This window comes from Manacus candei, unplaced genomic scaffold (assembly GCF_025592945.1).
Source record: "Manacus candei isolate 608988 ecotype Guabito, Panama unplaced genomic scaffold, ASM2559294v1 h1tg000047l, whole genome shotgun sequence".
NCBI classification, from domain to species: Eukaryota; Metazoa; Chordata; class Aves; order Passeriformes; family Pipridae; genus Manacus; species Manacus candei.
Genome location: NW_026138095.1, coordinates 11,623,068 through 11,648,388, shown reverse-complemented (window position 1 = coordinate 11,648,388; position 25,321 = coordinate 11,623,068). Strand labels below are relative to the sequence as shown.

Below are 25,321 nucleotides of genomic sequence, written 5' to 3'. Positions count from 1 at the left end.
TCACCCATTGGAAAGCTGGGGTGAGACCGGCGAGGAATCCGCGCCCGGCTGTGGGAGTACGCGGTGTGAGGAGTCCGGCGGGCACTGGAGCCGCCGCTGCGAATGGGTCCGGGCCCGGCAGCAACAGTGCCTGGCACTGGGCATGTGACGGCAGAGGACGCGGAACGGCAGGGCCGGGAACGGCGGGACCGTGAGTGGCAGGACCCGGAACGCCCCCAAGGCCCCCGCCCCACTCCGGCGCGGCCACGTGACACGGCCGGGCAGGACCCTGGCGACTGAGGAGGCGGGGCGGCCGGGCAGAGTCTCTCTCTCCATTGGTTCACCTGAATCACGTGGCGCGAGAAGGCGGGCCGGACGGGGCATTCCTCGCCTCTCATTGGCTGTCCCGCCCCTCATGGCGGCGCGGCGTGGACGCCGGCGCGGGCGATTGGCGGGGGGCGGGTGCGCGCGGATGTGGGCGCTGGTGCGGGCGCTGTCGCCGGGCCGCGCGCTCGTGTGGGGGCGGGCGGGGAGTGGGGCCGGGATCAGGATCGGGATCGGGGCCGGGATCGGGGTCGGGATCGTCAGGGCCGGGTCCCGCGGCTGGGCCATGTCCGAGGGCCCCTCGGCGGCGCGGCCCGCGCGGCGGCCCAAGGACGTACCGCGGCACGTGTGGGCCCGCGAGCGGCGGCGCAGCGCGGGCGGGAGCCTGGCCGGGCCCAACACCGTGTACGTGCAGGTGGTGGCGGCCGGGACGCGGGACGCGGGGGCAGCCGTGTACGTGTTCTCCGAGTTCAACCGGTCAGTCCCGGGCCGGGAGTGGGGATGGGATCGGGACTGGGACGGGGACCGGTGTGGTGGCTGGGGCAGGGAATCGGGCTGGGGCTGGGAAGGGAGATGGAGATGGAGAGGGGGATGGGGATGGGGCAGGGAATGGGGCTGGTGTAGGGGCCGGGGATGGGGCTGTGGCCGGGACCGGTCGCCCGTCCCGGGCCCGCCCTGACACCCCTTTCCCCCCCAGGTACCTTTTCAACTGCGGCGAGGGCACCCAGCGGGCCATGCAGGAGCACAAGTAAGTGGGGACACCGGGGGGGGGGGCCCAAGGCTGGATCGGCCCCTCTGACTCCCGCGCACGCTGTGTCCCCCCGCAGGCTGAAGATCTCCCACCTGGACAGCATCTTCCTCAGCAGGGTGGCCTGGGCCAATGTTGGGGGGCTGCCAGGTGAGCGGGGGGGCTGGCACGGCCACGGGGGCGGCTCTGCGGGCTGAGGGTGGTCGCTTGGTGAGGTTGGGATTTTTATAGGTCCTGGCAGGACCAGGGATGGTGCAGTCACAGGGCCTGGGCTGCACGTGGGGCTCTGTGACAGTGCAGACACATGGTGGGACAGGCCCTGCCTGCCGATCCTGCAGGGCTTTATCTTCCCAAAATCTCCCAGAGCAGAAGGTGTTACCACTGTTGTGTTGCCAGCAGGGAGCTGCTGATGAGTTAGGCTGGTTTGAGTCCAAAGGAATGACAAAGGTTTGTGGCCACCACTGTCCTTAAAGCAGGAGGAGGTTAGAACAGATGGCTTAGGATCTTGTCCATTAAAATTCTGGAAATCTCCAAGAAAAGAGGATGTTACAATATGTTCAGATACCTTGCTCCAAATGATGGCTACCCAGATGTGTAGATATTTTGTTTCTCTGCAGAGATAAGTGACAAAGCTGAGGCAAAACTGAATTTGCATCTGAGCTCAGTTCAGGCTGAGGTCCAGCACTCCTGCACACAGAGAGGGATCTTTCTTCTGGGATCTTCCAGCAGTAACTGGGGCTGTGATAAAGCTGTTTCCCTGCTTGTTTTTAGGTATGATTCTCACCTTAAAGGCTATAGGGCTTCAGAGATGTATGTTCCTGGGGCCACCAAAGCTGGTAAGTAGGGGAAGGTGCAGAAGGGAGAGCAAACCCTTGAAATGTTAAAGTTCACACTGTAATTGGGAGAGGTGGTGGCAAAGTGAATCTTTGTGCAGGTGTAAAATGCTGGTGTGAGTAAGTGTCAGCCAGGAGGGCTGCCTTCAAAATCCAAATCACAGGACAGTATAAGACTTCTGCTCCTTGAAACTGTCCTGTCACCTTGTATCCTGATAAATCATCTTTTGAGAGAAGTGAGTTCTTTGTTCCCTTGTCTGCTCCCTCTGGGTTTTATGTCAATAGAAACTCAGTCTGATCTCCTGCTTAAGGAGGTCCTTGCCAGCCTAATGCAACGTCTGGACTGAAAATTCGCAATCCTCAGCGTTGTTTTATTTCCATGCAGTTTCTGCTGACTAATTCTATGGATGGAAGGGGTGGGGACAGTGGTTCTTTGTTATCCTTTCTCTTTCCAAACACGCTGTGCCCACTGGAGGTGGGACCCCTGCCCAGATTTGTCTGACTGGGCACTGAGCCTTTCCCTTCTCTGGAAGTGCCTGTAGGTGCTGGAAGCGGTGCTTGTCCTGGCACTGCTTGTGCCACCTCCTGATACACTGTCTCTTTTCCAGCAAAACTACTTGAAGGCCATTCGCCTCTTTCCGGGGCCTCTCAAAAGGATGGATTTAGGTATGTAGGTCAGGGGTGTGAGCAAGTGAACTTGTAATATCTTGTTTCATCTGTAATCACAGTTACATTGAACAGTAACAACTTCAGAGTAAATGCCTCTGGTTTGGATCCACTCAGAGAAAGTTTTAAACATCTGTTTTGCTCTGCTGCACTGTTCAAACCCCTCACAACAGTGTCTCCAGCTCTGTCCCTGCTGGGGGGCTGCCAGACTGACTGATCCACACAGCATTTGGTTTTAAAACTCTCTGAAGGCAATTTGCTTCCAGAGTCTGCCAGTGAGTTTGCTCACTGGTATCATGGACAAGTCCCTGAGGATGGTGGGCTTTTAAAACTTCAAATATTCATTGGGTTTTGAAGTTAGGCAGAGAAAGGCAAGGGGAAGGTTCAGCAGGTTGTATTTAAGAAAGAAAAAGACACTTTTCTGATTTGCATTGTTGTAGAGTGTGAGTCTCTGCTTATGAAGGTGTTAATGCTCTGTTTGATCTCTTCTTAGCTGTGCAGTTGCACACAGAGCCCGAGTACAAGGATGAGACAATGACAGTCTACCAGATACCTCTGACAGGTGAGCACCTGATGCTGCACTGACACAGGGCAAGCACAATTAAGGTGGTTCAAGGAGTAGCTTTCGTTTGCCATCCTGAGTAAGCAGAAGTTCATTAATTTGTGTGTTTTTCTAAGGAGAAGGATCTTGTTCAAAGAAACAAGACCTGCTGAGTCAAGGCCTTGGCTTGTTCCTTTAGGTGTGGGTGGGTGGAATGATGTCAAAGCCAAATCCCTGGGTTTGGCTGTCTCAGCCAGCTGAGTTCTTACTGCTGAAAATTGTGATACTGCGAGTGCAGCACAGACTTGACAGAGTTTAACAGTTTGGGGAGGAGGACTTGTATGAGGGATGGTTCCCCAAATAAGTGACTGGAGGGCTGGAGGTCTGTATTTTGGTGCAATTTAAACATGCCTGTCATGGAAGGTGGAATGCTACTCCCGGTTTTCTTATCTGTCCCTTTTCATTGAGTGATCTTTGTCTGCTTTTACTGGATTTGGGACAGAAAAACCACTGGCTGCTGAAAGTAAATTGCCCCAGGGTCCTGGAGCATCAACCCAAGGTGAAAACAGCCCTAAAGGGGACACAGCGCCTGGATCCCCGAGAGCTGCACAGCAAAGCTTGGAAGAGAGCAAAGGAAATGAAAGCCCCAAGCAAACAGGTGAAAAACATGGAATGGCCTTTTAAACTTTAATGAGATCAAGCTGAATTAAGGGTATGCATTTGTCCTCCGAGCCATTTGCTCTCTGGAAGTGAGGTCTGTAGAGAAGCTCAGCTGGAGGATTCCATGAAGCAGAATGTGTTCTGTGCTTTGGAACCTGACACAGAACTCATAAGGGACCTCATAAGGCCTAGAAACTGGGCTTGATTCCTGCTGGGGTGTGATTAGTCCCTGTAGTAGTTTACTTCTAGCTGGGGTGTGTGCTCCAGCCTGTGTAATTTAATTACAGCTGTATGTTGGGCTGATTGTTTTTCAGTCTTGGCTTTAGTTTGGTTTCTTGTAGCTGAAGCCATGGGCTCTCTGGCCTTGGGTGCTCGTATGTTTTGCTGCTGGATTCCAAGTTGGGTGGATGATGTTCCCGTGTTGCTCCTGTTAATGCTTTAGCAAATATTGGCACATTTTGGTTTTAAGGAAAGTGACAGTGAGTGATGATTTTGAGTAGTTTTGCTTTCTTTTGCAGGTGGTGAGCAGAAGTGTGCAAGTAGGAATGCTGACCTGGTGATGGCTTTTCTTTGTAAAGTAAGCTTGGGCACAGAGGTCTCTAAACCAACACAGAACACATTGGAGAATAGAACAGCATTTCTGTGGGAAGGGCCCTACAATGATCACCTGAAATCCCAGAATGGTTTGGGTTGGAAGGGACCTTGAAGATAATCTAGTTGTAACCCCCCTGCCATGGGCAGGGACACCTTCCACTAGCCCAGGTTGCTCCAAGCCTTGTCCAACCTGGCCTTGGACACTTCCAGGGTTGAACCATCCAGTCCAAGTGCCTGAGCACTTTGGGCTGCTCAAAATTGAAAGCATATTATTGAGGGCATCTCTTAAACACTGTCAATACTTGGGGTATTGACCACCTCTTGGGGAAGCCTGTTGCAGTGTTTGACCTCCCTCTCTGTAAGGAGATGCTCCCTGATGCCATGAGGACATTTCATCTTGCTGGACAGATGGAACTGGAGGCAGCATTTTCAAGTAGTACTTTGCAGCTATAATGTGTTTCTGCTTTTCCGATGTTGGAGTTGCTGTAGCAGGAGTAGGACTGTGTAAAATTGGAGATGGTTTTTTACATGTGTTCTTTGTGGAGCAGCTGTTAAGAGTGTGGAGGTTCCATTCTTCCTCAACCCTCCCAGCAGGACAGGCTGTCCTGCTTGCTTGGCTAAAGGAGGGAGCAAGAAGCAGCAGCCTGATCTTGGAAAGCAGACAGGCTGGTCAAAGGTTTTTGGGTTAAATTAGAGCAGTGGCTGTGGAACTGAAAAGGAAGAAAAAAAAAAATTCCTTGGCTTGTGGGGAAAGACTTAAACTGGGAGTACGTGGATCGTGTTTCCTGGCCCTCTGTATTTGGCTGATAATTCTGTTTTTCTCTTTTCAGATTCACCCAAAGAAGGGGAAATTCCTGGTAGCTAAAGCCCAGGAGATGGGGCTGCCAGTGTGAGTAGGAGATCCCAGCCTGGGGCACAGGGCAACAGCAGGCACTTGGGTGTTGTCCAGCTAAATCTTTGTATGGCCTTGTTTTCAGGGGAACTCCAGCCATCCTTCCCATAATTACAGCTCTCAAAAATGGGGAGAGCGTCACTTTTGAAGGCAAAGAGGTAAGATGTGTCTGTACTTCTGCTGTGGCTTTGCCACCCTCCCTCCTTCACTGGGCTCCCAGTGACAAGCTTTTGTGCAGAATGGTTTTCCTACCAGTAGGTACTGGGATTGTTCCATCTCTGGGCTGTTGGTGAATGTGCATGTCTGGGGCAGTTGAAGTTATGATTAAGGAAGTACACTCCAAAATAAATACCTGTGTGGGTATGGCTGGATATTTGCTGTTTGGCAGAGCTTCTTCCCCTCACCTTCCCAAAGCTGATGCAGATCTAGGAGCAAGCTAGTGGAGTTAATCCCTGCGTTTTTTAAATCTGGGGATTGAATGCCTGTGTAGCCATAACTCCCTCCTTACTGTGTTTGCACTTCTTATATCAAAAGAAGTTCAGTGGTTCCTGGGTGCAGGGTCTGAATCTCTCAAACACTGGAGTGAGAGGCAGAGCCAGCTCTGGCCATGGCCCAGGTGATCTTCAAGTGAAGGTCCTGATCTGGGAGAGAGAATTGACATATCTTTGTGTCACAAGAATTTCACAGAGCCTTTTTTTTACTTGAACATGCTTTTTCTACCTCCTGAATCTGCCATGGGAATCTAAAAGCTGCTAAAATTCCTTTCCTTAAATTTGACTGTGGTTTGCCCTGGGATCTGGGTGGGGATTTGTTGTTCCACAGTGTGCCATGAGAGCAGAAGGGGAACAAGAACTGCCCTGACTGGGTTTGCTGAGCATTGAGAGGGGCTGCTGGGGGGCTGCCTGGTGGAACAACTGCTGACAGAGCAGTGCAGGAAGGGCTGTGTGCAGACACTGTTTGTGGTGTGACCATTGTGTATCTCCTGCAGCTATTCCCTGAAGAGCTGTGCACCCCCACGGATCCTGGCCCTGTGTTCCTGGTGCTGGAGTGTCCCCACGAGGGCTTTGTGGATGCTGTGTGTGAGAACGAGACCTTCTGCAGGTAGGGGGGTCACCTACAGGCTTTGGGGAAGGAGCCCTGTGCTGAGTTCTGCCAAAGAGGAGCTCTTGTCCTGGTCTGGATGTGCTGGTTCTCGTGGCTGATGGCTGAGCTCTTTGGCACTGTTAAGGAGCTCAACATGCAAGAAAGGACTGGTGGTGCATTTTGAGGCTTTTAGGAAAGGCAGGATCTGTGGGAATCTGTGACTGTCATAGACCTGTCTTCCCTCAGGGGCCCCCAGAGCAGGAATGTGCACTGGTGTCTGGCTGGGGAGCAGTGGCGGTTGCTGCTTCCCTGGGTGCTGGAAGCCTGGACTGCACATAACAAGTCTGTAGGGCTTGTGCTGGGGCATGTTGGGTTCATGGAGGCCCTGCAGATGTTGTTGCTGATGGAGGAGAGGAATTGGCCTGTGGGGGACGGTGGAGGTGTCAGCAGATGATGGGTCTGAGCCTTGTGCTTTGGTGCTGTGGAGCCTGGAGCTCCTGGGCTGTGCTCTGAGGGTCTGTGCTCTGTCCACGAGGGGCATCTCTGGGAGCACCAGGGTGAGAGGGGAGGGTATGCCAAGGAATGGACTGAAGCACAGGTATTTTTCCTGTGTTTGAATGTGCCCAGGTACCAAGAGGGACTTCCTGAGAACCAGGTGGCCTTGGTTATTCACATAACTCCTGAGTCAGTGCTCCGAGACAGCCGCTACCAGCAGTGGATGCAGAGGTATGTGGTCCTCTGGTTACCGGGTTTGTGACTCTGTTGGCAACAGCCTGTTCTTGTTTTTCCTGAAGTACAAAGAGCTGTTGGCTGGCAGCAGGTCTCTGCTGGCTCAGGTGAGATCTTTAGCTCAGGTGTGCACGTGTGTGCAATGTGGGGCTGAAGCTGTTGTGCGTGTTCTTGTCCTCTGACAGATTTGGCCCCGGGACTCAGCATCTGGTGCTCAATGAAAACTCCTCGGCCGTGCACAACCCGCGCAGCTACAAGATCCAAACTCAGCTGAACCTCATCCACCCTGAGATCTTCCCTCTGCTCACCACCTACCAGAGCAAGGTAGGCCAGGCCCTGCCCATGTGCCCTGTGCCCTGAGCACAGCCCGTGTTCCACGTGCCCTTCCATGTCCCCTCCTCCCCGCAGGAAGCAGAGGCCGAGTGCTGGGTGCCCATCGTGCGAGGGGAGTGCCTCCTCAAGTACCACTTCAGGCCACAGCAGGAGTGGCAGAGGTCAGTGGGAATCTCTGACTTCCCGGGTTTTTGGGTTTTGTCTTGAAGCAGCTTTTCAGTGAGGGGGGACACTGTGTCAGCATCCTTTGCAGATCCTTTCTGCCAGGCTGCCAACTGTGTCTGGAGGGCTGTGTCCCTGTCCCTGAAAGTCTTGGACAAGGTGTAGGGCATGGATGAGTGAACCACTGAAAACAACACCTGACCAGTGGTTTGGAATGTTTTTTCTGTCCCTCACTCCTGTAGCCTCATGGTCCTCTGTCCTTTGCTTTGACTCATGCTGTGCACCCAGCTGTGGCTGTGGCAGAGCAGACAGGGGCAAGGAGAGAGTTTTTGGGGAGCCCAGTGAAAGACAATGTCTGAAGATCCAGAAAGCCTGATATCAGAGCTAAAAGCTCCAGGTGGTTAAACAGTTTTCAGCTTTGCTTGTGCTGGCCTTGTGGGCAAGTGGGTGAAGCTGCTCAGTGAGAACCTTAAGGGCCAGGGACCACATGGTGCAAGAGGATTCCAGGCTCAGATTTCTGGCTCTGTTGGGCAGAACAGGAGGGCCCAGGTGCCAAGAAGAGTTTAAGTTTCTCTGCTCAAGGTGTCTGAAGGCCCGTGTACTGCACGTGCTCTGATGCAGGCCCAGGGCACAAGTCTCTTATGCTTTTCAGGGGAGCCTGGAGCCCTTTTGGGTGGCTGCTCCTCTTCCAGGACCCTCCGTGCTGCCTTGCAGTGCCCTCTAGTGCCTTGCAGCCCTGGATCAGGACATGGTTCTATTCCAGGAGCTGCTCCAGTTTGGTGGAACGATCATTACTGTGGTTGGCTCAGCCCAACTAGGCCTTTTTGGGACACACCACACTTGTGGACATGTCTTCTCCTCGGAACTTGGAAAGAGTGTTTGCCCCCTTGTTGTAAGGCTGTTGTGGCACAGGAAGGGCTATTTCAGTGCCTGCTCTGCCCCATTCTGATATGTGGCCTGTTCTTGCAGAGATGCTGTGACTGTCTGTGATCACAACACCTTTGTTAGTGAAGCCTTGGACCTCCCTGACTTCCAGACCCGTGTGAAGGAGTGCAAAGAGAGCCTGTCTGCTGTACCAGGTGTGGATCAGGAACCTGGCTTGGATCAGTGCAATGGGAAGTAGGAGCTTTTGGTGCCCCACTGCTTTAGAGCCCAGACAAAGCTGTGAAGTGGTGGTGCTTGTTTTACCTTCCCTTGTAAACCTGCTGCTGAGGAGGGAAAACTGACTGTGCTGGGCATGTTGGCTCTGGAGTTACTGGGCTGGTGAACTGAATGGTGTCTGACTGGGCAGTATGTGGATAACACTTACAGATCCTTGTTGTCTGTTTTCTCTAGCAAATGTGGATGCTTATCCTGAAATTGTGTTCCTGGGAACAGGATCTGCAATTCCAATGAAGATCCGAAATGTCAGTTCCACACTGGTGAATACCAGGTAAATCCCAGTGCCCTGCATACTGCCTGAGGAGGCTCAGTGTCTCGGGGGTGCTGCCCAAGGGCTGATCTAAACAGTGCTGGTGACACAGGGTGAGTACCCCATCCTGGAGCCTGCACTTTCAGGCACCAGTCTCTCTGTAGGTGGGGAAGAGTCAAGAGCCACCTGTAAAGCCAAGCATTTAATGTCTCCATTTTACCATCTGCCCCAAGGGTGTGCTCGGCATCTGCACAAGACCAGAGTGAGGTGTGCAGACAGAACAGTCTCTAAAACCTTGGCTTGTGGGGCTGGAGCAGCACTGCGGGGTGTAGAGCACTGGGATCTCTGTTTTCCAACCCAAAAGATCCCCCTTCCCAGCATGGCCCTGCTCAGAGCTCATACAGTGGCTGCCAGATGTCCCTGTCACTTGTCTCCCCAGTGCTACCCGATCCCTGCTCCTGGACTGTGGAGAAGGAACCTTTGGGCAGCTGTGCCGTCACTATGGAGAGCAGGTTGACCAAGTGCTGTGTAACCTCGTGGCTGTGTTTGTGTCCCACATGCACACGGACCATCACTCGGTGGGTTCAGTGTGGGAGGGGGCTCTGTGCACGTGTGCTCTGCTCTTTGGGAGCAGCTGGAGCTCCAGCTGATGAGTGTGGGCTGCCCTGCTCTGCATTCCTCTCTGCATTCCTTCCCCAGGCCCTGCTCCATCTGCCTGTGTTTCTAATTCCCTCTCCCTCCCCGTTTGGAGTCCCTGGAATCATCCAGAGTTGTAATTTTTTAGTAGTGTCCAACCCACCCCCCTCTACTGTTTGCAGTAAAGAGTCACAGATGGACCAGCTGATCTGTTCTAGACTGGGCCTGAGCAGGACATGGTGTGTGCTGCTCTGTTCTCTGGCCATCACACTGGCCACTGAGGAGCTGGATAGGGACTTACTGCTTACTGCTCTCCACCCTTCTGGGAAACGTTGAGGGCCTTGGGGGCTTCTGGCCACCAGCTTGGGGCATAAGCAGTGTCAGTGTCAGCAGCTCAGCAAGTTGCAGTTATTGAAAAGCAGTAAACAAGGATTTCTGACTGCAGGTTTGTTCTGACTCCAGGCTTGCTGAGCTGTGGTAGCACTGTTGCCATTCCCTCCCCAGGCATTTCTGACTGCAGCCTCTGTCCTGTTTGTTCCCTTTGCAGGGGCTGGTGCACATCCTGATGGAGCGAAGGAGAGCTTTTGTGAGTAGCCCTGGTGTTCCACTGCTCCTGAACTTGGCTTGGGGTGAGGGGAGAGGAACTTCTAGTAGTGGAGAAGCACCAGCACTTCCCTAGATATTTCTTCTCTCTGATTTGGTGTACACCTAGTACTGATATTTTCCCCCACCTTTACTTTTCCAGGCAGCCCTTGGTCAGGCTTTCAGCCCTCTGTTTCTGGTAGCACCTGAGCAGATCATGCCTTGGCTACACGAGTACCACAACCACTGTGAAGAGATTCTCGGAGACATCAGGTGAGTGTTCTGTGTGGTGTGTGGAGAAAAGTCCTTGCTGGGTCCTTATTTAAGGCAAAACCCATCATCCATTCCCCAGCCCCTTCACTGGAGGTGACTCTGAGTCCTTCCACTGCCTGTAGAATGAGGATGTGAAGTTTGCAGAGGGCAGGATATAGTTTGTTACTCAGCTGTGCTGCTTAATAGAGGCTTACAGGCAGGCTTCCCTTCTCTGTGGGAAAAGACAGCTGGGCAAGTGGGAGAGAGAGTATTTGACAGTGGGGAAGAGGTGGTTGGGATAGTTACTGGGGCACCAGTGAAAGCAGGGGGAATGACAGACAGGTGCACCAAAGCACACCTTACCCTTGTTTGTAAGGTGCTGAACGGAGGAGGAGAAACGGGAAAAATCAGCCACGTAAAAATTAGATCAGGTTTTACTTTGTGCCTCTCCATAGTTCTCTCTTCCCTCCCTCACAGAATGATTCCTTCTCAGTCTCTTGTGAAAGGCTGTGAGAACATCAGACCTAAAGCCAAGGAGTTTGTGAGCTCTCTGTTAGAGAGCTACGACCTGGCTGAGGTAAGTTCCTGAGCTGGGGGCTCCATGGCTGCAAGGGGCAGGAGAGGACCTGGGCTCTAACACTTGTATCTGTGCTCAGTTTCAGACCTGTGAAGTCCAGCACTGTAAAAATGCTTTTGCATGTTCATTGATCCACAAATCTGGCTGGAAAGTAGTCTACTCTGGGGACACAATGCCCTGCATGGCCTTAGTGCGAATGGGTAGGTGACAGAACCTTCTGCTTGAAGAATCTCTTGGAAAAGTATCTGACATGGGCAACCCCAAACCCTTGGTGCTGTGCCTGCCATGCAATGCAAGGAGAGCTCATGTAGGCAGTTGAACTAGTCAGTCTTCAACTGAAAATTGAATATATGATGGTTTACACAGGTAAAGATGCCACCCTGCTGATCCATGAAGCCACACTGGAAGATGGCCTGGAAAAAGAAGCTATAGAGAAGACCCACAGGTGGGGTGTGTTCTGCTGTCTGTCCCTGTTAAGAAGGGAAATGTGCTGAGCTGGGTGTTTTCTTGCAGCTGGGGTGAAGGGCCCAAGTCCTGTAGAAGATTCTGGTGTAGAGCTTTTCCACACTAAAAACAGTGTGTTGCTAATTGCAGCAGCTCTGTAACCGTTGCAGCTCCTCTCAACATCCCTCAAAATAGATGGGGAAAGCTGTCAAGTAGATAGTAGTAACTCTACAGATAGAGTACCCCCTGCTTGATTACATCTTGGACCTAAGCTTAGTGGATCGAAGGGTCATCCTGCCCTTGTAACTAAATGTGCAATTCCAGTGAGTTCTGCAGCCAGGAATTCCTCACCCTGCCCCCAGCAAACAGGGGGAAACCTGAGAGCAGCTGCATGGAATTACCTGCAAGTCACAGTGCAAGAGAGCTGGGCGTGCTGGCACCTCTGGGACAAGTGTTTGAAAAAGTCCCTGTCCCTAGGGACTTGTGGAGCTCTTAAATACAGACCTCCTGTTTTCCTGCCCTTTGGAAGTCAGAAACTTGCCCCAGGGCAGGCTGCCCCAGGGAAAGGAGCAGAGTGTGCCTGTGGGGACCCTTGGGCCCAGCAGGGGTGAGGTCACTTGGTGTGATGTGACCTGTGTGCAGAGCACCCTGCCCTGCCTGTGTGTGACCAGAGAGTGTTCCTGCTTCCCTTGCAGCACGACCTCCCAGGCAATCCAGACTGGGATGAAGATGAATGCAGAGTTCATCATGCTCAACCACTTCAGCCAGAGGTACGCCAAGATCCCACTCTTCAGCGAGGACTTCAGCGACAAGGTTGGAATTGCCTTCGACCACATGAGGGTGAGTTGGGAGCTTGGGGCCAGGCCATGGGAGAGGTTGCAGTGTTACTTTAGGATGGCTGTTCGTGATTTAAATTCTCCAGTTGTATCGATATTCCATCTCCTGAAGAGCAGTCTCCTGTGAAACAGCTCCTTTAACTGCTGACAGCAGACATCACCAGTATGGGGAAAGGGTGGCACAGGGTGAGGCAGGTGCTGATGGCTCTTGAATCCAACTCTTAACACACTGACTGGGTAATTCCCTCACGCACCTTAAGTCTGTGCTTGCTACTCCCAGCCAAAAACCTAATTTTGCTTCCATCCCGATTCCCTTCTCAATTTGTGTGCTGCTTCAATGGCTTTCTGCAGCAGACATCTGGGAGGCAAAAGTTGCTACCGTTGAGCTGCAGGCAGTTGTGACATTGAGGGCAGCTCCCTGTCAATCAGAACTTGTACTGATTCATGATATTTCTGTGAAGAAAATATGAATAACTTGTCGAGCCAGGGCTGCTGGGTGCGGGTGTGCACACAGGGAGGGGCAGTGCCCTGCCGTCTGCACAGGCCACGGGCAAGGGGCAGGAAGGGAAACAAAAAGCAGTTCTCATGCAGGTGCTCTTGTGCTTGTGTGTTAGGTACGTTTTGGTGACTTTCCAACCATCCCGAAGCTGATCCCGCCGCTGAAAGCTCTGTTTGCAGATGACATCGTGGAAATGGAGGAACGCAAGGAGAAGCGGGAGATGCGGCTCCTGAAGGAGACAACCCTGGTCCTGGACAGACTGACTGGGGGGGAGAACACGGGGGCAGCGTGCCAGAAACGGAAACAGGCCAAGAACCACCAGGAAGTACCAGACAAGAAGCTTAAAACAGTAAACTGAGAGAGACACGGCTGGGAATGCTCTCTCTGAGAGAGATTCCTTGCTCTCCGCAGGCCTCGGGAGCACACGGTGCCGCCGGCACAGCAGGAAAGGGGCTGGCCTTGGTTCTGGGCTTGCTTGGTCATCATGGACCTCCCTGGACTGCAGCTCCAGCGTCTGCCAGCAGTGCCAGTCCTTGTGGAGACAGGATCTGCCACACAGCTCCTGTTCCTGGGGCTCACCCGGCCACGTGGCATTCTTTTAGCCTGAAGTTCTTCTCTCTGAGCTGTTTTGATTTTGAGGTTTATGCTAAAAGCTATTGATAATGTAACAGCAGCTGGTGTGACCTTTGCAAGAGATCAGGTGTGAGAGGCCCTGATGGGCCACGGATTTGCCAGAAGACAATGGGCAGGTCTCAGTGATAGGGGATGTAACCAGGTATCAGAACCCAGGTGACAGGAGGAAAATTAACAGTAAAATGGAATCCAGTTACTTTTTAGGTTAAATTAGGAGTGACGATACATCTGTGTTCCCATTTTATTTTGGTTTTCTCCACCGATTTTTTTTTTCAAAAGATCAGTTTTCCAAACCCTTTATTTAGAATCTGAATAAAGCCCTCACTGTCCTCCAGGAAGCTGTGTTGTATCTGGATCACTAACGAGGAAACAAACACCTGGGTTGCTCCAGAGAGTGACCTTGTCTGTCTGATTTTGCATTACAGCATTGGGATAAAGACCAAGATCTTGCCTGTCAGGTCTGGATCATGCTGGAGCGTCATGCCTGTGTTTTGTGCCAGAACAATCCTCTCTGCCTCTTTTACCCTGTAGACAGGAGCTTTGCTTGTCAGCCCAAGCTGGTCCCAATGAGTGGTGGCTTTTGAATGACTGGATCAGACTGGGAGTTTCCTCGAGCAGATTCCAGTTTTGGGTGCAGGGAACAGGAAAGCTGGCAAAGCAGGCAGAGAGGGGGGAGGACTGTGGTTAAGAGGAGTTTTCTGAGGTTTTCTGTGGATCACCTCTCCTTCTTCCCTTCCCACTGCTGCAACTGCCTGTGCTTGGAAGCAGGAGGGGACCTCTGTGCTGCTTGAATTAAGGAGTTCATTTTTGGAGGCAACTTGAAGTCACACAGCCCCCAGGCCCTGCTCAGCAAGTGATGCCAGCACATAGTAAAGACTTAAGACTTCATTTTAAGGTGATGTGAAATTAAGAAACAAACTGGAAGCAACCCCTTTTTCTTTGATGAGCTGAGCTTTAATATTCTGCTTGTCTGAAGCAGAGATGGTAACTGACAGCTGGGTCCTGCAGAAAATCTGTGCTGGGCTTTTAGGAATAGCCCTCAGGGGTTGGGGAAAGACTGAGCAAGGACCTGTTACTGGGCAGGTTTTTGTAGGAGTGGATTGGGGTGCCCAGGAAAGGGTCTGGTTATTGCTGGGCTGAGACAAGCAGCCCTGGGCCTGCACAGGATCCCTGTGCTGCTTTTCATGGAAAGAAAGGTCTTTTATTTGGAAAATAATGAAATACTTGTCACATTGGGTATTAATAAAATGCAAATCCAACAGTGGCAAGAGCCCACAGCATGCGGGATCCAGCTCCAGGTGGTCGATGTTTGTCCAGTGGGGTCGGGGAGCAGCACGGGGGGTGATGGACGGGACCTGTCTGTGCCCGGCGTGGAGAAACTCCCCGGGCTGTGCTCTGAGCTGCCCGGCTGGGGAACTGCTGGAGCTGCCGGGGATACGGGGAGGGAAGCGGGCCGGAGGAGGAGGAGGAGGGAGGAGCTGGGACCGCCCTCGCTTCCCGGCGGGACACGGGAGCGCTCCCGGGAGTTGCCCGGGCGACGGCGGCTCCTCCCGCAAACACTCGGCGGTGCGGGCGGGATGGAGGCGGCGGAGCCCGGCGGGGAGCGCGGGGTCGTGGGGCCGGAGCCCTTGGAACCCTCGGAGGACCCCGGTGCGGGGGGGCCGGAGCCCTCGGGGCCCCTGGAGCCCGTGTGCGAGCGGCTGTGGCGGGGCGCGGTGCGGGCGCTGGCGGTGCGGGCCGAGCGCGGCGCGGGGGCGGCGCGGGCACTGCGCGGGTTCGTGCGGGGCGCGGCGGGGCCGGCGCTGCTCGCCTGGCGCGGCCCCGGAGGGGAGCTGGGGCTGCGCCCCGGGCCGCCCCCGCCGCCCCCCGCCGCCAGCAAGGCCGTCTTCTTCCTCCGCCCGCCCGGCGCCGGCCCCGCGGAGCTGCTCTGCGGGGACCTGCCCGCCGACCCCCTGGCGCACTTCGCCGCCCTCCTGGAGGAGGTAAGGGGGGCTGAGGCAGCGCCGGGGGCTCTAGAGCCCCCTGAAAGGAACCCCTAAATCCTGACCCGCGGCGCTTCCAGGCGGTGTCCGTGTGGGACTGACCCGCGATACAGAATCACGGGATGGATTCCTGAGAATCCGAGCAGCTGTGGCTGCCCCATCCCTGGAAATGTTCAAGGCCTGGTTGGACGGGGCTTGGAGAAACCTGGGCTAGTGGAAGGTGTCCCTGCCCATGGCAGGGGGTGGAACGAGATGGTCTTTAAGGTCCCTTCCAACCCAAACCATTCTGTGATTCTGTGACAGTCAGTGTTGGAAGGGACATCTCAGCGCCATCTGGTCCAAGCCCCTCCTCAAGCCAGGCCACCCAGAACCAGAACCAGTTGCCCAGGACCACATCCAGATAGTTTTCAAGTATCTCCACAGATGGAGACTTCACAGTCTCTGGGCAGCCTCTGCCAGCACCTGGTCACCCTCACCATCAGAAAGTGTTCCCTGATGTTCAAAAGAGCCTTCTGCTGTTCAGTGCACAGTTACCTCAGGTGGGCTGATGTTTCTCCAAAGGGATCTTCAAGAAGTTCAAGAACTTTCTCCTTCCTGTGTTAGTAGCCTGACCCAGAGAGCATTGTCTGAATTTATTCCTGATGGTCCCTGGCCTGGAGAAGTCCCAGCAGGAGGCTGTAACAGGACAGCAGAGGAACTGCTTGCTTTGCAAAGTTCAGATCATGCTGTTGGTATATTGGGATGGTGACTGATACTGGATTCCCAAGAGCAAGCTGCCAGGCTGGCTCTCAGGGTTTTGTAGGTTAACACATTATGTACATGGGGAGCCCTTCTTCCAAGGTGTTGGATGAGCCCTGGGTTTTGGAAAGCTGGCTCAAGCAGCATTTTCTGCTCTATCTGTGGGCGCTGCTGGGAGCCACAGTGGGCACTGCAAACACCATCTGCTACAGGGAGGTGCTGGGGTAGGAACACTCCCCAGGTCTTAGATGCTGCTTTCTGGCTGCCCTCAGCACCTGGTTTTGCACATCCCAGCTGCATTTGCAGGCTTTGGTCCCTCCCCTGTGCAGGCAGATGTGGTATTTCCATAGGGAGCAGATTGTGCCTGGATTTGTTCTCATTTTTCATGGTTAACAGAATGATGGTGTCAGGCCAGGGGCTGGGGTGGGTCTGTGTGAAAGAAGCTTTTGTCACAAGGTTTTAGGACAGTCTTAGAAGAATTTTTCAGTGAAATAAACATTTTGTGTCAGACTCTCTGTGAGTTGTTTGAGGCATCAGGAACTGACCTGCCAAACCATGTCTGTGGGTCACAGCTGGGGCCACCTCATCTGCTTGTGACACCTACCCCTTGTGATGGCTGCAGGGGACACACGTTGGTGCTGTGGGGCTGGGGGTTCACTGGGGGCCAAGTTGTCATTTTAACAATACAAAAGAAAATGAACAGCTTATTTGATTGGTTATGACATTACTCTCATTAGCAGTCAATGTGATTTGAGTAATAGGGTCAAATCCTGCTAGAAGTGCAGCTGAAGCCGTTGAAGGGGAGCTCTCTGGGTCTGCCTGTGTGCCCTGGGGTTGTGCCTCCCCTTCCCAAGGCTCCCTGGGCACTGTGGTTGCTGCTGCTGATCTTCCTCAGGCACAAGGCAAAGAATCTTCAGCACCCTAGGATGGCACCTGGTGGTGCTGGGCTGCTTTGTTCCTTTTTAATTCTATGTCCATTTGTATCTGGTTTTATATCTTTAGCCTCCCTGAAGCCTGGTCACACAAAGGCTGTTTGTCACCAGGGACAACCTGGCTCCAGCCTCGGAGCCAGCCCAGGGGGGTGACAGGCACTGTTGCCATCACAAACAAGCCAGAAGCAGCTCAGGTCCAGGCAAGCCCAGCCCAGCCATGAGTCTGCATGGTGCTGGGTCAGTGCAGACCCTGCAACTTCACTGATAGAGACAGAAATCATATTTAGTGGGCTGCAACCTCAGAAAATAACCTAAAGAGTGGCTGTGCTCAAGGCTGGCAGTGTGGTTGGGGTGGGGGTGGAGGAACCCTCAGCAGCAGTAGATCCCAGGAGGTACTAGAAGACCTTCCATCTCTGCACACAGGGGGGTTCTGTGCAGGGACAGCCCTTGGGCTGGGGGGTCAGCACGGGGAGATGTGGGAAGAGCAAAGGACAAGACCCCCCAGAGCTGTCTGTAGTTGCAGGTTTGAGAGGCTGGGAGAGCCTGAGGATGGGTCAGCTCACTGTGTCTGCTGGTTTCCACCCTTCTCAGCTGCCTGGATTCAGAGGAGAGGGTTCACCAGGAACAGTGTGGGCTGGAGGTCCACCTGCCCTTGTTTCTTAAAGGCAGGGAACTGCTTGGGACAGTGATGAATATGGATCTCCAGGCTTGGCCAAGTCAGGACTGTGGGGCCTGGTGGCCTGTCTGTCTTCTGCAGCACTTTTTCTCAAAGAATCATCCGATCACAGCATGGTTTGGCTGGGAAGGGACCTTAAAAATCATCCAGTTCTGACACTGCCATGGTTCTGACACCTTCCACTGTCCCAGGTTGCCCCAAGCCCTGTCCAACCTGGCCTTGGACACTTCCAGGGATGGGGCAGCCACAGCTTCTCTGGGCAACCTGTGCCAGGGCCTCAACTCCCTCACAGGGAAGAATTTCTTCCTACTATCCAAACTAACCCTGCCCTCCTTCAGCTCCTCTCCGTTGCTCTTCCATGACTCCTGCTGTAGGTGATTGTGCCCATCCTGACCAGCCGGAAGAACCACCAGGGCTGGCCACGAGTGGTGTCACAGGACATCATCCGTCATGTCCACAACCTAAAAAAAACTGTTTTCATGGTTGTTGGCCAAGTAAAGGGCAGGACCTTGCTGCCTCTTCCAGCTGGCTCGGAGGGAATTGAGGACATTGATCCGGAAAACGAGAGATTGTGAGTATGACCCTGTGTGGTTTTATCTCCTGAGTGGGATAGAATGGGGAGTTACTGCTTCCAAGGCAGGGGGGTGACCTGACCTCTCCCACTCTGTGTCCTTTCTCTCTGAATTAAGCAAGTGGGAAGGTAGAATAGATTCAGGGAGAACAGAGTGGGGAGAGAGAGACTTGCTGAGGGTACAGCTCTGCAGGTCAGACCTTGACCCCAAAGGGATCTGGTGTGACAGTGACTGGCTGTGCAGGGGTGGCAGCTGGCTCTTTGTGGGGATTCACTTAATGACCAATGTGTTGTTGCCCACTCTGCTGTGGAGCTTCATCCATTTCCTTCTTGCTGTAATTCCTGTTTAAAACAAAGACAAGATCTTATGGGTTTGATTGTTTTGTGGTTTTGAAACATGAATCTAGGCTGTCACTGCAAAATCCAGCTGCCCAAGGGGTTGTTTGAGCTGGATCCACATGGATGAGTGGAAAGCCAAGTGATTCATGAGGTATGTTTTGTGCAGCCTGGAGCTGATTGATAAATCCCTCGTCCATGCCACCGAGTCAGCCATCATTGACTGGAGCCACCAGATCCAGAGAGCCCTGAAGAAAGAGTCCTCAGAGCCTCTCCTGCAAGGCAGCAACCCGAACCCGAAGGTGGAACTGGAATTCTGGAAGAACAGGTACCCTGTGGGCCCTGCCCAGGGCACGGTGGGCACTGTGCTGGGTTGGGTGGAGGGACCTGCTGGTGCAGACAGAGCTGCTGCTGCTGTGAGCCAAGGAGAGCAGCTGCTCGGGGTCATGCAGAGACCTGAGCTGAGGAAAACTGCTCCCACACATGAAATAATGATGATCTCAAGGTGCCTGGGAACTGCTGGGCAGCTGGCTGGGTTTAACTGGACCCCAGCACAGCTCAGGGCTACACCATGAGGGAAGCTTTTTGGAAATGCTCTTTCCATCGCTGTTTACTGGGAACTAGCCCCAGAGTGGAGCTGATGGACACCTTCTGTGCCCTCAGCTGGCTGCTGCTGGGCTGTTGCTGCCAGAGTGGGGTTAGATGAGCCAGGGATTGGAATTTGATCCTGCCCTTTGGAAACCTTTGTGCCATGTTGGCTCAGGCTGACCCGAGACAAAGCCCTGCCTGCTGCAGAGCTGTCACTGGTGCCTGCAGAAACATCACATGGCTCCTTCCAGCAGAGCCCTGCCCCCAGCAGAGCTGCTCTCATGCTCACTCCCAGCACCCCTGGCTGTCCTGCAGGGTGGGTCCTGTTCCCTGTCACCGCTGGGACTCAGTCCATGTGTAGCTGGAGGAGATCCTGGATCAGGCCCAGGGGAAGTGGGTGGTGTGGAGGGACAGCTTGTGCTGCCCCAGCATGGGTGGTGACCTGTCTTGGCTGCTGCAGGTGTGATGAGCTGGAATGCATTTATGACCAGCTGAAATCCAGGAAGGTCAGGAACATGATGGAGGTGCTGGAGAGAGTGAAGAGCATCTATGTCCCAGCTTTCAAAACCATGCTCAGGGATGTTGAGGCAGGTGAGATGATATGACAGCTTCACCATGATGCTGACTGCTGACCCCACAGCTCAGCAGCTCTCACCACTTCTCCCATCTCTTCCCACAGCTCTGGCCGAAGCTCAGGACATCCACCTGCACCTGACACCCCTCCAGGGCCCCTTGGAGGACATAGAGGCTGTTGAGTTCAGCAAGGTGAAGCCTTTCCTGGTCCCTCTGCTCCACATGGTGTGTTGGATCTGGGTCACTTCCAAGCACTACAACGTAGCTGTGAGGATCATAGTTCTGCTCCAGGAAATCTGCAACCTGCTCATCCAGCAGGTGTGTGTCTGTGGCACCTGTGTTTGCCACAGGAAGTTCTTTATGAAAGTCTCTTCTTTCCTCCTTTCCTCCATCCTTCCCTGGCAGAGTGATTCTGAATTTCAGAGGCAGGGTCAGACATGTTCAGTGCAAGAAGTCACTGTTTGCTGTGCTGGCAGAAGTGACCTCTCAGGTGTGATTTTGCTCTTCCAGGCCGTGGTGTACCTGTCTCCAGAAGACCTTCTGAAAGGAGAGATGGAAGAGAGCCTGGGCAAGGTGCAAACAGTGCTTGACATCCTGAATGGCTTCAAAGGGGTGTTTGAGGAGAGGCGGGAAAATCTGCACATGTATTATGAGCCAGGCCAGGAAGTGAGGAAGTGGAACTTCCACTCCTGGATGGTGTTTGCAAGGCTGGACAGCTTCCTGGAGAGGCTGGAGGTGGTGAAGGTGAGACTCTGGTCTTGAAGAGTATTGCAAGCCATCAGGAGAACTCTGTAGTCATGAACTCATTTGCTGGTATCTTCCCTCCCTGTGACCTCCTCTGATGGCAGGGAATGGGGCTGCTCTTTGCACTGTCCCATCTCCCATTGCATCAAGGCCAGGACCTTGTTTGACCAGGTCTTGCTCAGTGCATTTGTCAGATAAACTGCTGTGTCCTTCTGCTCAGGTTGGTCAGTGCTCCCAAGAGTCCTCTTGGACTCCGTGCTCCTGTTGAGCAGGGGATGGGGATTTGGGGGCTGTAAATAAGCCAGTACAAACTCCTGGGCCTCTTGTGGCCTTCAGAGACACTTTAGGGCTGGGTCTTGTCTGACTTGGAGAGGCCACATGCTCCCCTTGAGCCCAGGCACCACTTGGTCTCTAAGGTCTCCCCAGAGCATTCTTTTCTTGTGGCTGAACAATCCCAACTCTCTGGAATTGATGGTTTTCAATAGGATTTGGTGTGTAGGTAACCAAACTGTGCTGGCTGGTGCAGAGAGTAGTATCTGTGGTCACAGGGGCAGCTGTGTCCTGGACTGGGACCCCTTTGGCAGCCCCTGTCTGGGAGGTGCTGCCCAAGTGCTGTCTACGTGGAGGTGAAGCTCCATACCTGCTCAGCTCAGCTTTTGGGGTTGTCCCTGAGCTCACAGCAAGCTGGACAGCCAGCAGGACATTCCTGTGCTGGAGATCAGAGCATTTCTCCTGCTCCTCTGGGAGAGCAGACCTTGTTTAGCCTGAGCAAAAGGAATGGATGGGGTGTGGGGGGCAGAGCTGCCACAGCTGGGTCAGTGGGGCACCTCCTGAGAGCTGGCACTGTGGGACCAGGCCCTGCCCTGCTCCCCTGCCGCCTGAGGTTGGGAAGGAAGGACCTGTGTCCTCCTTTCAGCAGACAAGGCCATCTAGGCAGGGGCAGTGACACCTGTGTGGGCACAGGGAGCTGTGGCTGAGCAGGAGCCTTGGGCAGTTCAAGTACCTGTAAATATCAGAGGCCCCTTCTTGGTTAATACTCCTAAAACTGGGATTCTTAGCTGTGCTGGATGATGTCTCAGGGTCTCACACGTTGCTTTGTTTCAGTCCTCTAAACACCCTTAAAAACAATTGAAGGTGTATTGCTGGTGGCAGCACATGGCCCTCTGGGGAGGGGTGTGCTGTGAGCAGGGCTTGGCCCAGGACAGGTGGGACCTGGCTCCCCATTCCCAGTTGTGTCCCTCCCCTGTGGTGTGCCTGGGGAGGTCCTTCAGCAGGGCAGCAGACACAGCACAGTGTTGTGACAACTGTTGTCATCTTCTTTGTCCCCACCTGACCCTGTGTGTGCCCCCTCTGGCTCTGCAGGGTCTCCTGACCACGGCCTTGGACCTGACAAAGCTGGAGAAGATGGAGTTCAGCGGGATTAGAGGGAGGGCCCTGGGCCAGCAGGTGCTGGACATGTATGAGGAGTTCCAGGAGGCCTACAAGGTGTTTGCAGAGCGAAGCTACGACTGCCTCGACCTGGCCAACATGGTAGGTGGGACCAGCCTGCAGAGGCACCAGCAGGACATCTATGTTCCCAGAGCAGCAGCTCCCTCTGTGATGGAGCCCTGGCTCCTGCTGGCTCCTTCCCAGCTCATTCCTTGTGATCTGATTTGTCCCTGAAGGGAACAGGGCCCTTCCTGCAGAGATTTGGGAGTTCTTGCAGCTCCATGTCTGGTATACCTTGCTGGTTCAGGACCTTAGACCAGTGCAGATGGGGAACCTGAATTCCCCTGCCTTTCCCCAGCTTTCCCTGCTGGTGTGTCTGACCTGTGCCAGTGTCCTCATCCCTTTGCTTTCCTGCTTTCCTGCTTTGGTGCCTGGTTTTATGATGAGGGCCAGCTCCACAGTCCCTGGGGATGTGATGCTCCTGTCTGGATAAACATGTGGCATCTCAGCTCTCAGAATTCAAGGACTCTGTGTTTGACTATCAGTAGTGCTTTAATTAAAGGAATATTCCCTGCCCTGTGGGTCATGGTTCCATGGCCATGGGGATCACAGATACTTGTGTGGCACACACAGGGCAAAGCCAATGTGCCATGGACAGCCAGACTGCTCAGAGCTCCCGTCCCAGGCTGTGACACCAGCAGGAAGCTGTGCAGGAAGGGTGGGAATGGCATTTCCCAAGGGATCCATGTCCCACAGTTGTGTGGGATCTCAGAGGATCTCTGATTTCCTCTGCTGCTTCCCCATTTGCCCTGGGGTCAGTTTGCTGTGGCTGGTGAGCAGGACATGGTCAGGCCTCTCCCACACCTGGAGGAGGGAGGGACAGAGCTGGGGTGGTCTGAGGGCAGTTCTGTGTGAGGGGCTCCAGGTTACACTGGGGCACTGGGGCAGCTGAGGGGGGGCTGGGCTGGGCTGGGACCTGGGGCTGGGAGTCTTTCCTTTGGTGGTGGGACCTGTCTGCTGTGGGGATGGATGGCTCGTGCTTTGCTCCCTGTAGCTCCTGGTCCACCTCTGCAGTGGGTGCCACATCCCTGGTGCTGCCTGGGACAATCCTGCTGGAAAGCCCCTTGCTCCATGTTCCCTCTCCTTTGGGAGGGAGGGCTCTGAAGGAGGGTGACAGTGTGACAGTGGCTCTGCAGGAGCTGGTTTGGTTCCAATGAACCTGTGGTGTGTTGTGTGACTCTGAGCTGTGCTTGTTCTCTCAGTAGTTGAGTTTTGTACCCTCTGTTACTCTCTAGAGCCTCTTTTTCAGCTCAAACGTGGCATCTGTTGGTGCTGGAGCTGAGCAGTGATACCAGCAAAAGCTGTTGCCTTATGCTCTCTCCTTCCAGAAAAAAGACACATGGCCTCATTTTTGGTGGCTTTGACCAAGGCAGGGCAGAAGCCCTGAAGTCTCCCCATTTGTCAGGTTCACACTTTGATTTGGACTCTTTTACCTGCAGGAAAACAAACCTAGATTTTACATTTGAGCTTCAAAGGATTTATTCCAACTGGGGCAAGAAGAGCAGTGCCAGAGGCTGATGGGAATCACAGGAACACAGAACTGCTGAGGTTGGAGAGGACCTCTGGAGATCACCTGGTCCACCTCCCTGCTCAAAACAGACACAGCTGGAGCAGGGCTGGAACCAGATCGATAACTCCAAGGCTGAAAGTGTCCAAGAGGGGGAACTTTGCAGCCCTCTTGGGCAGCCCATGCCAAGTGGTTTGGAACTGCCTTTGTTGTTGCCCCACTTGGAGTCACCTGACTAACAGAACCATGGGGATGTTTTGGCTTGAAAGTAGATGGGATTTGCAGCTCAGCAAGTGCATCTCTGGGGTTTTTGGATGATGGTGTGGTCTTCAGATCAAGTGCAGGGTAAGAGAGTGTGGAAAAAGGTCTGTCTTGCATCTAGGTTGAAGTTAGTACTCATTGGACTGTGGATCCATCCTGGAGGGCCTTGGTCCAGCCATGGGACAGGAGTGTCTCAACTCCGTGGGACTTGGCTGGAGGTTGGCCAGAGGAGTGGTTTAATTCTTGGTGAATAATAAGAAGAAATATCTCGCTGGTCTCTGTGTCTCACAGCTCACTGTCCCCCTTCCCCCAGGAGTTTGAGCAGGATGCCTTGGGTTTCCAGCAGAAAGTAGAAGACATTGACCATCGGCTGGGCACTGTGTTCACCCAGGCCTTCGATGACACACTGGACTTGGAGCACATCTTCAAGGTTGGTGTGTCCCCTCCCTTGTCCCAGTTTGCCTTGGGGAGTGACAACTGGCCTGTCCCAGGAAGTGCTGGAGGCACATGGGGCTGGACAGGGGGACAGTGACACTTGGAGCTGCTGGGCTGGACTTGGTGAGTGATGCTCAGGCCTGTGAGTCCCTCATGAGCTGTGCAGCTGGGTGGCTGTGGAAACCTTGGGAGTGTTCCTGCTCTTCCCGTTAAGACACAAACAGAGCAGACCTTTACTCAGTTTGAGGAAGAGTAGTCAAAGGAATTACTCAAATCAGGCTTTGGGATGCCATAAGTTTTACTGGTCTCTCTGTGAGCTGGAGGAAATGATGCTTTGTCCAGGATTTTCAAGGCCTGGTTCGACAGGGCTTGAAGTAACCTGATCTAGTGGAAGGTGTCCCTGCCCATGTCATTGGGGTGGAATGAGATGATCCTTAAAATCCCTTCCAACCTAAACCATTCTGTGATTCTCTGATTTCCTGGTGAGAACTGCTGTTGAACCCAGATGATCATTGTTAATATCAATTTGTTGTTTTAGTTAACATGTGGATGCATTTCGACTTTGAAAACTGAGGTTTTTTTAGAAACAAGGCTGGTTTGTTTACCAATGAATCCATCCTGCAGAGAAAATAAATGTTTTTTTCTGAAAAATTTCAATATAATTTTAGAAAAGACTGTAGAAAGTGATAGAAGTGCTAGTATTTATATTTCTGAGGGTTTTTTTTAATAATAAATTTTGAAGCATTTGAAGAATGACAGTGTGAATATGGTTCTCCCCCAGAGAAAGTCTGAGCATCTCTCATAAAGATATTCTCCATGGTGTGGTTTAGTGGGCACGGTGGGATTCGGTCAAAGGTTGGACCTAATAGTCTTGGAGGTCTTTTCCCACCTTAATGATTCTATGAAAGGGAGGAATTACTTGGAAAAGCAGGGGAAAAAAAATTCCCTTTGCCAAAGTGCCCATCAGTGCAGACTTTTGGGCTACTGAGGAAGATGAAGCATCTGGGTCAGTGAGGAAAATCCCAGTGGGTCTCTTTGCAGAGGTGTGAATATTTCCCCATTTCTTTCCCTGCTTC

General features: G+C 53.4%; 2 protein-coding genes across 2 annotated transcripts in view; both read left to right on the top strand.

The window, feature by feature from the left end:
• Positions 1-390: 390 nt before the first annotated feature.
• On the top strand, positions 391-13,752 carry ELAC2 (elaC ribonuclease Z 2). The gene is made up of 24 exons (XM_051797486.1): positions 391-780; positions 1,001-1,051; positions 1,131-1,201; positions 1,823-1,887; positions 2,493-2,550; positions 3,044-3,112; positions 3,594-3,749; positions 4,270-4,328; positions 5,176-5,234; positions 5,323-5,395; positions 6,226-6,338; positions 6,948-7,046; positions 7,235-7,373; positions 7,458-7,543; positions 8,514-8,623; positions 8,880-8,976; positions 9,395-9,533; positions 10,139-10,177; positions 10,337-10,446; positions 10,903-11,002; positions 11,082-11,202; positions 11,369-11,447; positions 12,142-12,286; positions 12,897-13,752. The coding sequence occupies exons 1-24, from the start codon at positions 395-397 to the stop codon at positions 13,137-13,139; spliced, it is 2,667 nt and encodes an 888-aa protein (XP_051653446.1). The 5' UTR covers positions 391-394; the 3' UTR covers positions 13,140-13,752.
• A 6,675-nt stretch (positions 13,753-20,427) lies between these two features.
• The window catches only part of DNAH9 (dynein axonemal heavy chain 9), a 188,690-nt gene continuing 183,796 nt past the window's right edge, over positions 20,428-25,321 (top strand). Inside the window, exons 1-3 of the mRNA XM_051797453.1 lie at positions 20,428-20,554; positions 21,917-22,084; positions 24,124-24,240. Of these exons, the coding sequence (XP_051653413.1) occupies positions 20,453-20,554; positions 21,917-22,084; positions 24,124-24,240 (387 nt within the window). The 5' untranslated portion in view covers positions 20,428-20,452. The remainder of the gene's footprint in view (positions 20,555-21,916; positions 22,085-24,123; positions 24,241-25,321) is intronic.

Excerpts from the sequence above, each read along its gene's own strand:
- ELAC2 (XM_051797486.1), top strand. The coding sequence starts at position 395 with ATGGCGGCGCGGCGTGGACGCCGGCGCGGGCGATTGGCGGGGGGCGGG. Across the intron at positions 1,052-1,130 it reads CGGGCCATGCAGGAGCACAA|GCTGAAGATCTCCCACCTGG; the intron begins GTAAGTGGGGAC and ends GTCCCCCCGCAG. Across the intron at positions 3,750-4,269 it reads TGAAAGCCCCAAGCAAACAG|GTGGTGAGCAGAAGTGTGCA; the intron begins GTGAAAAACATG and ends TTTCTTTTGCAG.